Source organism: Gymnodraco acuticeps, unplaced genomic scaffold, assembly GCF_902827175.1.
Source record: "Gymnodraco acuticeps unplaced genomic scaffold, fGymAcu1.1, whole genome shotgun sequence".
In the NCBI taxonomy this organism is placed as follows: Eukaryota; Metazoa; Chordata; class Actinopteri; order Perciformes; family Bathydraconidae; genus Gymnodraco; species Gymnodraco acuticeps.
Genome location: NW_022992062.1, coordinates 391,563 through 407,092, shown reverse-complemented (window position 1 = coordinate 407,092; position 15,530 = coordinate 391,563). Strand labels below are relative to the sequence as shown.

The 15,530-nt window shown below is 41.8% G+C and overlaps 1 protein-coding gene across 2 annotated transcripts; it reads right to left on the bottom strand.

The window, feature by feature from the left end:
• Window positions 1-1,210: 1,210 nt before the first annotated feature.
• Window positions 1,211-14,729, bottom strand: LOC117537085 (condensin complex subunit 2-like; the record flags this gene model as incomplete). Of its 2 annotated transcripts, none has more annotated exon segments than XM_034202259.1 (7): window positions 1,211-1,400; window positions 3,357-3,496; window positions 4,190-4,307; window positions 5,004-5,096; window positions 7,923-8,013; window positions 9,481-9,703; window positions 14,642-14,729. In XM_034202259.1, coding segments are annotated over 6 exon segments (850 nt in total), but the record flags the coding sequence as incomplete, so codon positions are not given.
• Between the last annotated feature and the right edge of the window lie 801 nt (window positions 14,730-15,530).

Below are 15,530 nucleotides of genomic sequence, written 5' to 3'. Positions count from 1 at the left end.
ACTGGGGAATTTAAAAACGGAGGTTGCTAACAAGTGTCTCAATGAGACGACTAACCGTCATCACGCCCAACATTAGCCGCCTTTAGCTTAGCGGTGGTGACCTGTAGTCATGTGACCGTGCTGTGGTTCCTTTAATAGCCCAACATAGCCTCCTTTAGCTCAGCGGTGGTGACATGAAGTCATGTGACCGTGCTGTATTTCCTTTATAGCCCAACATTAGCCTCCTTTAGCTTAGCGGTGGTGACGTGAAGTCATGTGACCGTGCTGTATTTCCTTTATAGCCCAACATTAGCCACCTTTAGCTTAGCGGTGGTGACGTGAAGTCATGTGACCGTGCCGTAGTTCCTTTATAGCCCAACATTAGCCACCTTTAGCTTAGCGGTGGTGACGTGAAGTCATGTGACCGTGCTGTAGTTCCTTTATAGTCCAACATTAGCCACCTTTAGCTTAGCGGTGGTGACGTGAAGTCATGTGACCGTGCCGTAGTTCCTTTATAGCCCAACATTAGCCACCTTTAGCTTAGCGTTGGTGACGTGAAGTCATATGACCATGCTGTAGTTCCTTTATAGCCCAACATTAGCCACCTTTAGCTTAGCGGTGGTGACGTGAAGTCATGTGACCGTGCCGTAGTTCCTTTATAGCCCAACATTAGCCACCTTTAGCTTTAGCGGTGGGTGACGTGAAGTCATGTGACCGTGCTGTAGTTCTTTTATAGCCCAACATTAGCCGCCTTTAGCTTAGCGGTGGTGACGTGAAGTCATGTGACCGTGCTGTATTTCCTTTATAGCCCAACATTAGCCGCCTTTAGCTTAGCGGGGGTGACGTGAAGTCATGTGACCGTGCTGTAGTTCCTTTTATAGCCCACCATTAGCCACCTTTAGCTTAGCGGTGGTGACGTGAAGTCATGTGACCGTGCTGTGGTTCCTTTATAGCCCAACATTAGCCACCTTTAGCTTAGCGGTGGTGACGTGAAGTCATGTGACCGTGCTGTGGTTCCTTTATAGCCCAACATTAGCTTGTTACTTCAGAAATCATAAAGTGTCGTAGTATGTGGAGATTATCCTGCTAAATTAAGTATCATAAATAATGACATTATTTATTTTTATATCCTATTGGCTTTTTGTGGAGGGAACCAGATAGATGCTGCCTTCAGGGTCCAGAAATATATCATCCTTGCACATTTTTTGAAGCTTTTAAATGTTTTCTTTACCCATGAAGGGGGATGCAGGGACGGTCAGGGGTCGGGGGGGAGAGTAGGAGGGAGTGGACTGCAGCAGGGTCATGTTGGAGGGAAACAGCAGCTCGCAGCGATTGTTCTCACAGAAGAGGACGGACAGGAAGACGCCCGCCGTGCTGCTCTCATCGAACGAGGCGGCCATCCTCTGAAACATGGGGTCCACCTGGGGGGGGGGGGAGGGGGAGAGAGAGATGTATAGATGTCACATGAAAACAGCTGCAAGGTCAAAACATATTATATATATTGCACTCAAACATAGTCCAGAGTCAAATGTCCATCACAAACTTAAGGGAACACAACGCGATTACAGGAGACCGAATAAAACCCACCGTTACTAATATATACTTATATACTAGTAACCGTGTTTCCCCTATATACAAATAGTGGCGGCGCAGTGCCGCTGCTGAAATATGCGCGCCGCTGCTAGGGGGGCATTTATTTATTTTTTAACTTTTTTATTAAAATAATAATAAGTGGCGACCCTTTTTCATTTTTGATTGTTTGTTATGTGGATTTGTAGTATTTGTGTTACTGTCTGTTCAATAAAGGTGTATTTTTGCTAAATCTTGAGACATTGCCACTGTATGTACTGGCAGGGCCGATTTTTGGCATAGGTGACATAGGTGGTCGCCTAGGGCGCCAGATCTGGGGGGCGCTGCGGTGGTAGCTCTGGGAGGGAGAGAGGGCGCACCGGTACCGGCGCTGTTGTTATTAGAATCTGGTGCTAGCTGCGCTAACGGATATAAGAAGTAGATGTTTCTACAACCAGGGTGGAGGAGAGCTCTCCTGTCAGACTGAGAGGCTCAGTGAGGTAAAGGACTCTGAGGGTTTAGATAAGTTAATTTTTGTTTTTAAGTTATCTCAGTGGGTCTCAAACGTTTTGACCACAAATTATGTAAACACATATTTCCAAGGCACTCCTTTATAATTATTAGGATAAATAAAAACAGGTTTGAAATCATTCCAATGTATACTATAGGACAGTAAACCAAAAATATTGTTTAAAGTTGGAGGGATACAAAAATATGCACGAATAAATAAATGTTAACTAGGTCAAATAAGATATGAATGAACAACAAAAATACATGTATTTGTTATTGGCTATGGAAGTTTATTGGTTATGTTCACACTTATTTGATTATTAAAATGTAAACCGATCTTTTTCATATGGGTGTTTTAGAGTTGTACCCCCTAGATCAGGTCTCTAGTAATTGTGTGCTCAAAGTGCACCAGATTGAAGCATTTTACTTTAAAATGTTAAAACAAATCTTCCCGGGGGGGCATACCCCCGGTCCCCCCTAGAGGATGTGACGTCCACCCCCTAATTAAAACATGTTCATACAATACTGAATACATTTGAAGCCATTTTGACGTCTATTACCTATGTCAATACGTTTCTGTTTTTGTAGTGTATTTGTCTTTTGTAGAGATTTTTCATTTATTCTTTTATATATAAAATCTCGCCTAGGGCAGCAAATTGTCTAGAACCGGCCCTGGTAAAGACCTCAAGAGCCTTTCTTGTGCTGGCAGACACATAGAAACAAATTGGCGGGGCGCACTTCGCACACACAAAAAAATGGCACGCGCTCCGCTCTCACATTATGCTGAGCCCACGTGCCTTAGCACCGCTGCTATGACTCCATCCTAGGGGAAGCACTGCTAGTAAATATAGTATTTACTACCGTTATCCTGCAGCTACTATCCTACATTACTTTCCACTTCTTGCTTTATATGCTGCTAGCTTTTTCATACTTTAAACGGGAAGGTGTAATTATTATTAGATTTAAAATCGGAGTAATTCTTATTTAAATTATATATATCTCGAGGTAATGTAAGTACACAAATTAACAGAATATCTAACATACGTCTAGTCGGGTTTTTAAAATATGTTTTAATGCAGAATTATTACATATTATATGTTTAACTTTAGTAAAGGAACTACATTTTCAGCTCGAAACACAGGTTTAGTTCCTGAGTTCGAGCATAAAAACCTTTGATTTAATAGATTTTAAGAATTAGAAAATGGTAAATATTAAGATGAACTGTTAGGTTGATTCTGCCCAACTATCATCGTATTAGAAAAGGTGTTAAATATGTTCCTGTAAAGACGCCCCCGTACCTCACACTTCCTCTCAGACTCGGCGCTGTTGATGTTTGCCAGGTTTTGCTCCACAGTCTTCTTCGGGGGTCTCTTTTTCTTCGGCTGCTTCGTGGTCGCTTCACCATCTCCGTCGTTTTCATCATCTTTTGAACCCTGGTCTGTTCAGGCGTGAAAAAAAAATGTACACAAAAAATGTCAAATATTGGATTCTTTTGTAGGGAAATGGTCATAAATCCCGCATGCTATCTCCAGTGTGATTCAGTCTATTCAAATGTAATCCGACTAGGGCTGCACGATTTGGGGAAATAATCTAATTGCGATGTTTCTGACAGATATTGCGATTCGATTTGCGATATTTGTTTTTAAGCGACCCAACGGAAGCTTATTGTAAAATGCGGCCATATCTCCGGCTAGGAAGGTCGCATCAACGTGCTCCCGTCTCTAGCACCTCCGCAGCCCGAGCTACGAGTGAAAGAACTAAAGTTACATGAAGCTTCCGTTGGGTTGCTTTAAAGTCAAGCTTCAGTTTAAGATTCACCCTGTAATAGAAACATGTGATGGAGCATTACTAACCTGACTCAGAAACCATCTAGAGCTCCATTGGAAGCCATTTGGAAAGGGCAGGCACTTTCAAAAATACTTGGCAGGTGATTGGATCAATCTGTCCATCACCTTCTATCATGGGCCACTTCTGATTGGTTAACAATGGCTGGTACATGTGGAGCACAGCACTTCTGATTGGTGTGGATGACTGACACACAGAACAAAACAAAAATCCTGACTTAAAATCGATGAATCGTTCAGCCCTAAATCCGACAACGTATGAAAGTACACATTGGAGAGGGTCTCACCTTCTCCAGGTTTGGTCTCGGCCCCCAGACCCCCCAGGACCCTGTAGGCATCGGCATGAACAGCATCTACCCTCACAGCATAGATCTTAGTGCTGGCATCTAAAGTACCAGCGGCCACCTGCAGGAGGAAAGCACACAGAACACACAGGTCCATTTGAGTTTGTATAACACCATGTTCCTCAAGGGGCAATGCACACGACATAATGGGTGTCAAATAAAGAGGAAGGGGATTTTTGTGACAGTTGTTTTTAATTTAGAATAACAGTTTAGTAAAGAAATGTGCAATAAAATAATTACATTAAATCAAATGTAAAAAAACAACATAAGACGTTTAATAAAAGACTACAATTAAATTAAATAAGATATGTATTAAAACGTTCCAAGATATAAAATAAATATATATTTTGAAAACGTAAGAATTTGTAAAAATGTGCACATTGTATATAAGGTTAAAACTCAATTCAAATATATATGCAATAAAAAATAAGTATTTATACATTAATTCTGATAATGATTTTTCCATTGCCACGGCTCATAATCAGACTTTTGTAGGGTTTTTAATCTGCAGATTTTATCAAAGTAAGAAGATTTTTTTGTTTGTCGGATAACACACTCTTTAAGAAAGCGTCATTTAACACATGGCTGCTCTACTTCACTGCGTACCTTTAAAAAGGAGAATGAAAAACGATGATCAAAACACATATTGCTTTGTTCTACAGGCGATGCAAAGTCTTAGCTAAAACAGATACATGTTTTTCAACTTCAGGAAACAAGGGAGTTCTTATAAGAGTGGACACAAAAAATCAACTCATACCTTGAAGTTTGTGAGCTCAGAGTCCTTCTGTTTGAGAATATCAGCCATGTAATCAATCAGGTGCAGACCAAAGGCATTCTTGGTGGTGATTTTCTGCCAAAACAAGAAGAAAGAAATGCATAAGTATTTGATTGTTTCTTTCAAGTCTTACCACTATTACAGAAAGATAGATATCCAGTACATCTACGTTTAGCGATGCTCCGATACTCACTCTCTGCCGATCGATCGGGTAGGGCTGTGCAATTAATCGTATTTTAATCGCGATTACGATTATGGTTTGCGACGATTAGGAAAACAGCATAATTGACAAAATACGATTATTTTGCTGGGTGCGCTTTGCCCCTCCCTAAAAGCCCACTCGGCCACGTGGGAGTGACATGTGTTGTGAGTGTTCAGCGCAAGCGAAGATGTCAGAACAAGAGCAGCAACTCGTTAAAAAGAAGGGTCGCGAGGAGATTCCCAGTCGATCGCGAGATGTGTCTAAAAATAGAACAACAATATTCTGTTTTATCGTTAATGTCCTGTAACATAATGTTCCCGTGCCAGAATAATGCACTTGAACGCATCAAAGCTTTGTGATTGGCCGGCCTCACCCCATGTGTCCGGGCGTGGCTGGTGAGCAGTGCACTAGTTCGCTGACGTTGTCCGTGTCAACAGGAGTGACAGTCCGCACACACACAAGACCGCAATTATGGCAGAAGCAAAAAAGCCCAAAATATATAATTTTCACTCCGAGTGGGAGGATCATTATTTTTGTATCTATTCCAATTCAAAGTCCATCTGTCTCATCTGCAATGCGAGCGTGGCTTTATCGAAGAAGGGTAATTTAGGAGCGGCATTTCAAAACAGTGCACAAACGCTACGAGACGGATTTCCCTCCTATTCTGCCCTACGCTCCAAAAGGGGAGGGGCCTGAAAGGACAGCTAAATGCACAGCAGTCCATTTCCACCAGGCCCAACAACAAGAGCAAGGCTGCTACCATAGCATCTTATCGTGTCAGTCACGTTCTTGCGAAACACATGAAGTCTTTCAAAGACGGCGAAGTTATGAAAGAAGCTTTCCTGGAGGCTGCGACGCGCTTTTGTGGGACAGTAAAAATAACAGCAGCATTTCAACAGGTTTTTGATATAATAAAAACTCAAGTTAGATACCGTTATTAATCTGCTGTAAGTTTTAGTTTGTTTGAATTTATTCATGATAATTATTGTACAAAATGGTATAAGAATGCAAACATTAAGATCTGTTCTGTTTAAATTGATTATAGTCTATCAGTTCAGAAACTAGTGTTGCTTGCATCCTATTTTAAAGGCATTTCTTTTTATACTCTAATAAAATGCAACAAAAAATGGGTTTGATTCTATTAATGTTGTCTTTTTTATTGCACTGTTGCTGCAGCAGATTACTGTGTAGCTTCAGATCTGAGTTGTCTTATTAGTAAGCCTAATTTATACTTTTGTAGCAACACTATTTTTATATAATGGCAAAGAAAGGGTTCTTCAGAGTCTTTTCTTTTTTTCCTGTGTCATGTGGCAGCACTGCCACAAGTTCCTCTTCAGAGAGGGTCTTCAGTACAGGTGGCAATATTGTCACCTGCCTGCGCTCATCTCTGAAACCAGACCATGTAAACAGGCTGGTGTTTCTTGCAAAAAATATTTAAGAGATGACATGAGCAGCCCTACCAGCATTTGCCATGGTGGCCTAAACATTTTTATTTGGTCTTAAATTGTAGTTCAACATTTATTTCCTGTTACTTTTGGACCATGACGGTTGGCCAGCCTTCAACGTTTAACTGAGTGGAATATGTTGAATATGTTTTACCAAAATGTTGGCTATATGTTAAGGAGTGTTCAGTAGGTTGTGACAGTGCACTGCAACATGTTTGATTTCATTTATTTTTGGTCTAATTTATTTTTATTTATCATATTAATATATGTTTAGTATGGTTTTGGAAGTGTGCTCCAACATATTTGTTGATCTTGTTTATTGGTAAAATATTATTTGTTTTAAAGTTCAATAAATGGTCAATGAATAATCGTCAAAATAATCGTGATATCAATTATTGACCCAAATAATCGTGATTATGATTTTTGCCATAATCGCACAGCCCTACGATCGGGGCTCTCTAAAAATGCCTATCGCGAGAGCCGACGGTCACATGACGTAAAATACATGACACTTTTCTCTGTGCGCGCCAACACAAGCTCGCCAAAATGGCTTCACCGGTCTGGCAGTATTTCAAGGTGTCCGAAAAAGACAATAAAATAGCGGTATGCAACGTGTGTGAAGCAGAAACCCTGCAGCTCCGCCCGCTGTGACGGACCGGTGAGCGGAGCAACACACACTAAGAGTTAGACCTAACATACTTAGCTGTTAGATCTACCTCTGGAACAAGCTAAACTAGTTATACATATGTTTATTCTTCACTGTCGGGTCAGTCAGTACTGGATCAGTGAGCTGCATGAGACGCTTCCGCTCATCTCTCCCGTGTTATTCTCCAAAGTTAAAGTCAACTTGAATAATGTACTTCATTTGAATGTAATAATGATGTTGGTTGTGGAAGCGCCAGTGAATGAGCCCCATTGACCGAGTTTTAAACATCACTTTAAATGGAAGATCCCCATAGGCCCCGCCCACTCGATCGGATCGGCCGATACTGATTCCGGCGATCGGCCCCAAAATTGTCGATCGGAGCATCCCTATCTACGTTGTTCGGGATGTGTGTCATAATGGATCCCTTGTCTTTTACCTGCAAACCAAGTCTACCTACAGTATGGGTACAAATAAATAAATAACCTGATGCAGGGAAAATGTAAAACAAGTGTAATTATTGATACGCTTCAGTTGGACAATGTGTGAGACTCTTAATGATTTCCCTGTGATGCAGACATTATAAATATACGTTGTGCACATGTACTCACATTCTCAGTGGAGAGTTTTATGCAGGTGGAGTAATGCTCCGAGATCTGTGCGTTCGACAGCTTGGGCACGGCAGCAGGAGTCCCCGCGGCGCTGAATACAGAAATGAGATTATCTATAAACTTCCAAGATACATATTAGCAGAAGGGATTTTAAAGCCATGACTTTAAATGCTTTTATAACTCAAAGTCATGCTCCAATGACAGTCACAAGCATGCTTTGGAGTATCTAGATCTCTGCGGCTTTTGATGGCAAAAGTACACACATCCTTTACTCAAGTCAAAGTAAAGAGGCTTTGAAGTGTACTTCAGTAAAAAGTACCCATAACTAGCAGCTGCTTTAAAGAGTACCTGACCTCCCTTTATATTAATAGAACAATAATGTCATTGTTAGCTAATGAATGTTTCCATGCTGAACAACGGCAACATGACAACGTTTCCATTGGTCCCTCTTCTTAGAGAAGACCAGGAAATGATGGATACACGGATCGTGTTCAAATCAATAGGCACGCAATGACTCTAAAGAATAATGATCACGCACCAAACACACATTCAGACTAAAGGAACCAGCTGTTTGGAGAATGTGAGAAGTAGAAAGTACAGGTATTTGAGTTCAACATGTAAGAAGTAGAAAGTACAGGTATTTGAGTTCAACATGTAAGAAGTAGAAAGTACAGGTATTTGTGTTCAACATGTAAGAAGTAGAAAGTACAGGTATTTGTGTTCAACATGTAAGAAGTAGAAAGTACAGGTATTTGTGTTCAACATGGAAGAAGTAGAAAGTACAGGTATTTGTGTTCAACATGTAAGAAGTAGAAAGTACAGGTATTTGAGTTCAACATGGAAGAAGTAGAAAGTACAGGTATTTGAGTTCAACATGTAAGAAGTAGAAAGTACAGGTATTTGAGTTCAACATGTAAGAAGTAGAAAGTTCAGGTATTTGTGTTCAACATGTAAGAAGTAGAAAGTACAGGTATTTGAGTTCAACATGTAAGAAGTAGAAAGTACAGGTATTTGAGTTCAACATGTAAGAAGTAGAAAGTACAGGTATTTGAGTTCAACATGTAAGAAGTAGAAAGTACAGGTATTTGTGTTCAACATGTAAGAAGTAGAAAGTACAGGTATTTGAGTTCAACATGTAAGAAGTAGAAAGTACAGGTATTTGAGTTCAACATGTGAGAAGTAGAAAGTACAGGTATTTGAGTTCAACATGGAAGAAGTAGAAAGTACAGGTATTTGTGTTCAACATGTAAGAAGTAGAAAGTACAGGTATTTGAGTTCAACATGTAAGAAGTAGAAAGTACAGGTATTTGAGTTCAACATGTAAGAAGTAGAAAGTACAGGTATTTGAGTTCAACATGTAAGAAGTAAAAAGTACAGGTATTTGTGTTCAACATGTGAGAAGTAGAAAGTACAGGTATTTGTGTTCAACATGTGAGAAGTCAAAGTAAAAAGTCGTCAGAAAAGTAAGTAGTGGAGTAAAGTACTGATAGCAGAAACTTGTACTTAAGTACAGTAACAAAGTATTTGTACTCCACTACTTCCCACCTCTGGAGCTTACCTGTGAGATGCAGAGTCATTAAAGGAGGAGTCTGGGGCCGTTTGAAGGTCGATGACCCTTGACCTTCGTCTCTGTCGTCGCTCCTGCTCGTCATCGTTGCCGGGGAAGGATGTGAGCAGCGGAGTGCTGTAGTCCAACGGAGACATGCCCTTGTTCTTCAGGCCGGACGACATCCATCCCGGACGGATCCGAGACACCGGGCTGGAGGCTGCGCTCATCTTAGCTGAGAAACACAGAAAGGTCACACGTTGAAGCGTAACGTCCGAGTTTCAGCTTTGGGGGAAATAGTTAGGGAGGGTCATGTTTTGATATTTATTGAGATTCGAGGATCATTTAAATTGCGTTCAAATGCTGTACACGTTGTCCATTTATAATACACAATAATAAGACAACTGTAAGCAAGTACAAGCTTTATACAATTGGTTAAAAATAAAGTACGAAGCAGAATGAAAGTACTTTAATATCTCATCTGAGAAACACACATAAAGAGTTTTCCACTGGAGAGGCAATTCATGAATAAAACACATTTGAGTTTAGACCGTATTTCTTTGTGTTTTTGTTCCAGGTACTAGATTTGTATCTGTATGTATTTATCTAAGAAGGGACAATGCCCATTAATCAACATGAGCACTTGAGTCCATCATGTAAATGTGCCATGGACGCATTCATCTGCTGTCCCTGGGAGGTTTATGGCATTAAAATAAAACATACAAGAGCAGAATTACAACACGAGCAGAATTGAATCACGACTGCAGCACATATGCTCAGTTAAAAGCCCCTTTTTAAAAACCCATAACAGACAAAAAAGCCCATAAGCAAAGATAAAAGCCAACATGCACAGACGGTATGAAACAATGATAAGTATGTCTAGGCTCCTGTAGTGTAAGCATATATTCCTGCTACTAACTGCGGTATTTTTGACTTTTTTTAGAACATTTTAATTATCCAGAAAGGTTATACTGTTTATATTTGATATCATATTTTACATTGTTGTTGTTCTCTGTTCCACTTTGTAAGTATTAGTAGGAGTCTGAACACACTGATACTTCTTCTGTAACAAAATAATTTCCCAAATGTTGATCAATAATCTATCTAACTATCTAAGACCCTTACTCCATTGTTCCTTAGTTGCGGGTACAGTGCTCCAGGAACCTCTTTATGGAGTAATAGTATGTGGAGTAGGTCGTTTTTATCCAGTGTTTTCAGAGCCTCATGATCACACGGATGTTAATGTGGTCCTGCTTTTCTGTCTCCAGCTGGTGACACAGTGGTTTATGTGTGAGATAATCATTCAGGGCAGTATAACTCTGAAGCCTCGGTAGTTCAACTGTACCTGGTGATGTGTGGACATGTTGCCATATTACATTTGATTCTGTTCTGTTTTTTAGGTTAGCTACAAAGACACATCACAAAGGGACTGCAGCAGCTTATTAAAGTGAACTGTAGTAAGCTAAAGTGATTTAAGATAGCCTGAACTCTTATAACACGACATATTTGCTAAGCTACCTTTGCTAACGTAGCAAAACAAAGCCCAGATAAAACGTATCTGCAGTTTAGCATAACAACATTAGCTTCGGTTAGCATTAGCTCATACTAACGTGTTCTCGCTATTATTGTTAGCAAACTAGCCTGCTGACGCACAACATCTCTACCTAATAATTCAACTCAACGTACCTCTAAGTGTGTAAATCCGATGTTGGTGTTTGCTTCTTGTTTTAATTCTTAATCCCGCATTCAGAGAACAGAGCTTCTTCCTGTTCAACGTTTGAAATTTTGCGCCGAACGGTTTACGTAATACCACTTTGCGTCATGACGTCACACCACGCCCACCCCAGTTATTTGAGAGACAGCAAGCGCATTTCGTGGCATCTGCAGGCAGTGGCAAGTACTTCCGGCATATGCCACAGAGGCCGCTACTCTGTGGTATCTGTGGCAAGTACTTCCGGCATATGCTACAGATGCCACAATTTGCCGAGGCATCTGCCGCTGCTCAACGGGAGTTGCCACAAGATGCCAGAGTAAGAGAAGGTTTACTGTAGCTGCCACTCGCCTTGCGTGGCAAATGCTGCTATTTAAACCCGTATTTATCGTGTACAATGTCGCTGTTTAGGCATGACTTTATCGAACTCGAGTACAAGACCTGAGTACTTCTACTTGTACACAAGTACAAGATCTGACTACTTCTACATTTACTCAAGAACAAGATCTGAGTAGGCTACTTCTAGTTCTAGTCGTGAGTTATTTCTGAATGACGCAGCCTCTGAATAGAGAGGCGAAGTCTCTCCCTGTCCGGGGGAGCTCCATGGGACCGAACAATTATTAATTGAAGTCAATGGCGAGAGAAACGTTATCTTTCGATCCCGTTTGAATTGTGCCACGAATTACACATATGATGTTTGTCAATTTAAAAGATAACTTTGCAAGTAAAATGACCCCTCACTGTTTATTCATCATTCAATTCAATCTATATTTTATTCTGTAGATTGTGTACATTACTTTTCACTTGTCTCAGTACCTGTAATATATGCAATAACAATAAAGTTGTATCTGAGCAGGATCAAATGTATTTAATTAGTAGGCTACATATCTGACATTAACGATTAAACACATGTGTGCATTCTTTAGAAGAGAGAAACTTGCTCTGTCATACTGAGGAAAATATCACAAACAGAATACAGGATTGCAGGGAATATATTTGCACCTATGGGGCGAGGATAGTCGGGCCTGCTCAGTTTTACGCTGGTACACTGGCTTTAATTGACCTAGTAAGGGGCTCTGATCTGATTAGGCGCATTCACACCGCAGTACTTTTCCCACAAAGGTTCATGAGAACTTAGTTCATGAGAACTCTTTTGTCGCGTTCACACCAAAAAGAGCCGGTACTAAAATTAGTTCATGAGAACCTTTTTACCCCCACGGAAGTCCCTGCTAGAGAGCAGGGTTGCATTCCAATAGTCCATTTAGCTTAGGAACCTTCCTAACGGAGTGAAATGACCCGGAAGTACGTCACTGGCAGCCATGATAAGTGCCATTCCAATTCTCCAAATGAAAGGAAAGGAGGTTTCAAACTTCCTTTATAACCTCCTTTAGCTTAGGAACCACTGGACCTCCCTAACCGAAAGGAGAGGAGGAAATGCTGCCCCACAATGCATTGCAGCTGCAGCATTTGTCATCACTCAACAGTCGGCCATTCACGGAAACAACCGATTATGACCGAGAAATTATATCATGAAAGTTACGGTGCTTATTAAGCATTTTAAAACGTATGTGGTAAGTTGCCAAAGTGCTTTTTTCTGAACGTTCATCAGTATTATAATCAAAAAGAGAAATATGAACGTTAGTTTTTATTGAAATGATCAAATAAAGTCAACATTTCACAGTCTTTACTGAGCGGTGTGGGGTTTGTTCAACTTTTAAAAGATGTTTGAATGGTGATATACACAGAGATAGATGTTAAGGACTAACGTTTATAATAAATACATTTGTATTGATTTTAAGATATTTTCATAGTTCATACAATCATACGTATTGGGATCATTTGTATTAATGTGGACCGGAGGGAGAGGGTGACGAGCATAAGTTTCACTTTCCTTTTTTATTTCAATTCCAACTTTGGTCCTGAAGAATATGTTTCTCTGTTGTCCCCGTTCATAAAGCATAAAGCAACAGCATCAGAGCACAGAGTCTCTAGATGAGTTTAGTCCCTCGTTCTTATTAAACATCCATGTTGTAGTCCGCTGTATAGAAACCTGTAGTTTCCATGGTTACCCCACAGCAGCAGACGCACATTCATGACGTCCGCTGGCGCATCACACGTCAGATAGTGAAAGTGCATTCGGATTCTCTAAAGTACCGCGGTCTCTTCTCCTAAGTCCTTTTGAATTCTCCTATCCACTATCCCTTAACCCCGTGACGTTTCACTCAGAGGTCAAGGAATAGGAGATAGGGTTAGAATTTAGGAGCTGATTTTTGGATTATCGGAACGCAACCCAGGGACTTTCGAGCGGCTCTCTTGTGAGAAAAGAGCTATATTTCGGATTCTTTCACACACAGTGACGTCACAGCTACCCACAATGCAACGCGCGCCATATATTTTTTTATAAAGACGCCATTTTTCTGGAGGTGCAAAAATCCTGGTGATGCTAATGTAAACAGCTAGCTAATGTAGCCAGGCAGAGCGCACTAGGTTTTTTTTTCTGAATTAACGACCGAAGAAATCGCTGCATGTCTTCGGATTACATCTCTGGACTTGAGGGGTGTGCTCTCGGTCGTTACCAGCGTAAACTAGAGCTGTGTGGGTTGTTGGATGTACAATGTATGGAATTACGACCCTCAAAAGTGGCCTTCGGTCGATTTTGGCAGCATCTACGTCTATCTTCTGGAAACACCAGGTGAATACTCCACTTGTCACAATAATATTATCATGCCAATGCATATATGTGGTATTTTAGAGTTGACTATATTGATTAAGGAATAGACTATGATATTCTGTATGCACCTCGCGTGAAATGGTTGATACCGGAAGTACGGTGTCGCCCTCGGCCCAAAACCCGTATGTGTGTGTGAAATAATTGGCTGGGCGGATTGCAAACCACGCCCCGTAAAACTCCCAAAAAGTTTTGTGAAGCCGCCATTTTATTATCCTCGCATTAGCATTATTAGCATTAGCCCAGCGCAGAAACGCAGAGAGACTAATTTATGGCAACACAAAATAAAACATGGGAGTGGTGGAGATGAGGAGGTGTCGGTGTTCTGGCGATTTACTCGGAAGGCTTCAGTAGAAGCTGCTGGGAGTCCCAGCAGCTTCTACTGAAGCCAGTCCCCAACTCCGGGGACTTCCGGCCGGGGACTTTGGGCGGCAGTATACGCCGTGAAGTGGTTTGCGGCCTGCCAGTAAACCCAAAGCAGAAGAAGAAGAAGTGACGTCAGCGGCTTCATTTGCCTAATCCTCCCTCAGGGACTTACGGAGCATCCACACTACAGCTTCAAAAAAAGCTTGGAGCTGGGCGTGTCTGAAGCTTGGGGATGTTATTCAAGCAACACGACCAACAACCAACAACCAATCACATGAATCTCCCGCCCCCGACATACAAAGCAAAAACCCCAGGGGATTTCATGGGAGCAATATATATATAAACTCCCCAAACAGGCGAAAACCTACCAGTTTCACCCACTGTCTCTGCCACCTCCCTCCATGCCTGGTTCCTCCGCTTTGTATCCCGGTAGGTGAAGAGGGTCTGGTCATACAAAACCGGGTGATTCGCTACGGCGATAATTAGTTTCTCCTCCATCTTTTTTTGAAATATAGAAATGAACGGCGGGATATCTCTCCCAGCTTAGACGCGGTTTGATTGGCTACGGCTTGAGCTGTCAGATTTCCGAAACGGGATTGTGCTGGCTACTCCGGCGTCTCCGGCGTCAGAAGTTGAACATTGTTCAAGTTCTGACGCCGGAGACGGACCGCTCTGCTACCCACAATTCAGTTCGGCGAAAAAAAGCGGCAACGCGACGTCACCCCATTCAAAGTGAATGGGCAGATTGAAGCTGTCGACGCTGTCGACGCTGCAGACGCTGTATTGTGGACGGGCCGTTATTCCGGTGTGAACGCGATCTGTACTTAGTTCATGAGAACTAAAGAGTTCTCATGAACTAAGTTCTCATGAACCTTTGTGGGAAAAGTACTGCGGTGTGAATGCGCCTATTGACAGGCTCCGTCCCCCCAGCTGAGATCTTCTCGACCCAGAAGATCCCCAAGGGCGAGAGTGGGGCGAGAACAGTCTCACTTACCCCCAAAACACACCAGGAGCATCTGCGTCGTGTTACGGCCACGCCGCGGCGGTCGTAAGGATCGCGGCCACTCTAGTCAATGGGTGCTATTACACCACACGCGCCGTGTTACGGCTCAGACGCGTCCCAGAAGCGGCTCGGCGCAGCGCTTCTCTAAAATTAGGATGAATCCTATTTTTGCCGCGGCACAGCCGTAACATAAAGTCGGGCAGGCAGCCCCCCCCCTCGCAGGAAGTGGAAAGGTGAGCATCCGGGCCAGGCCC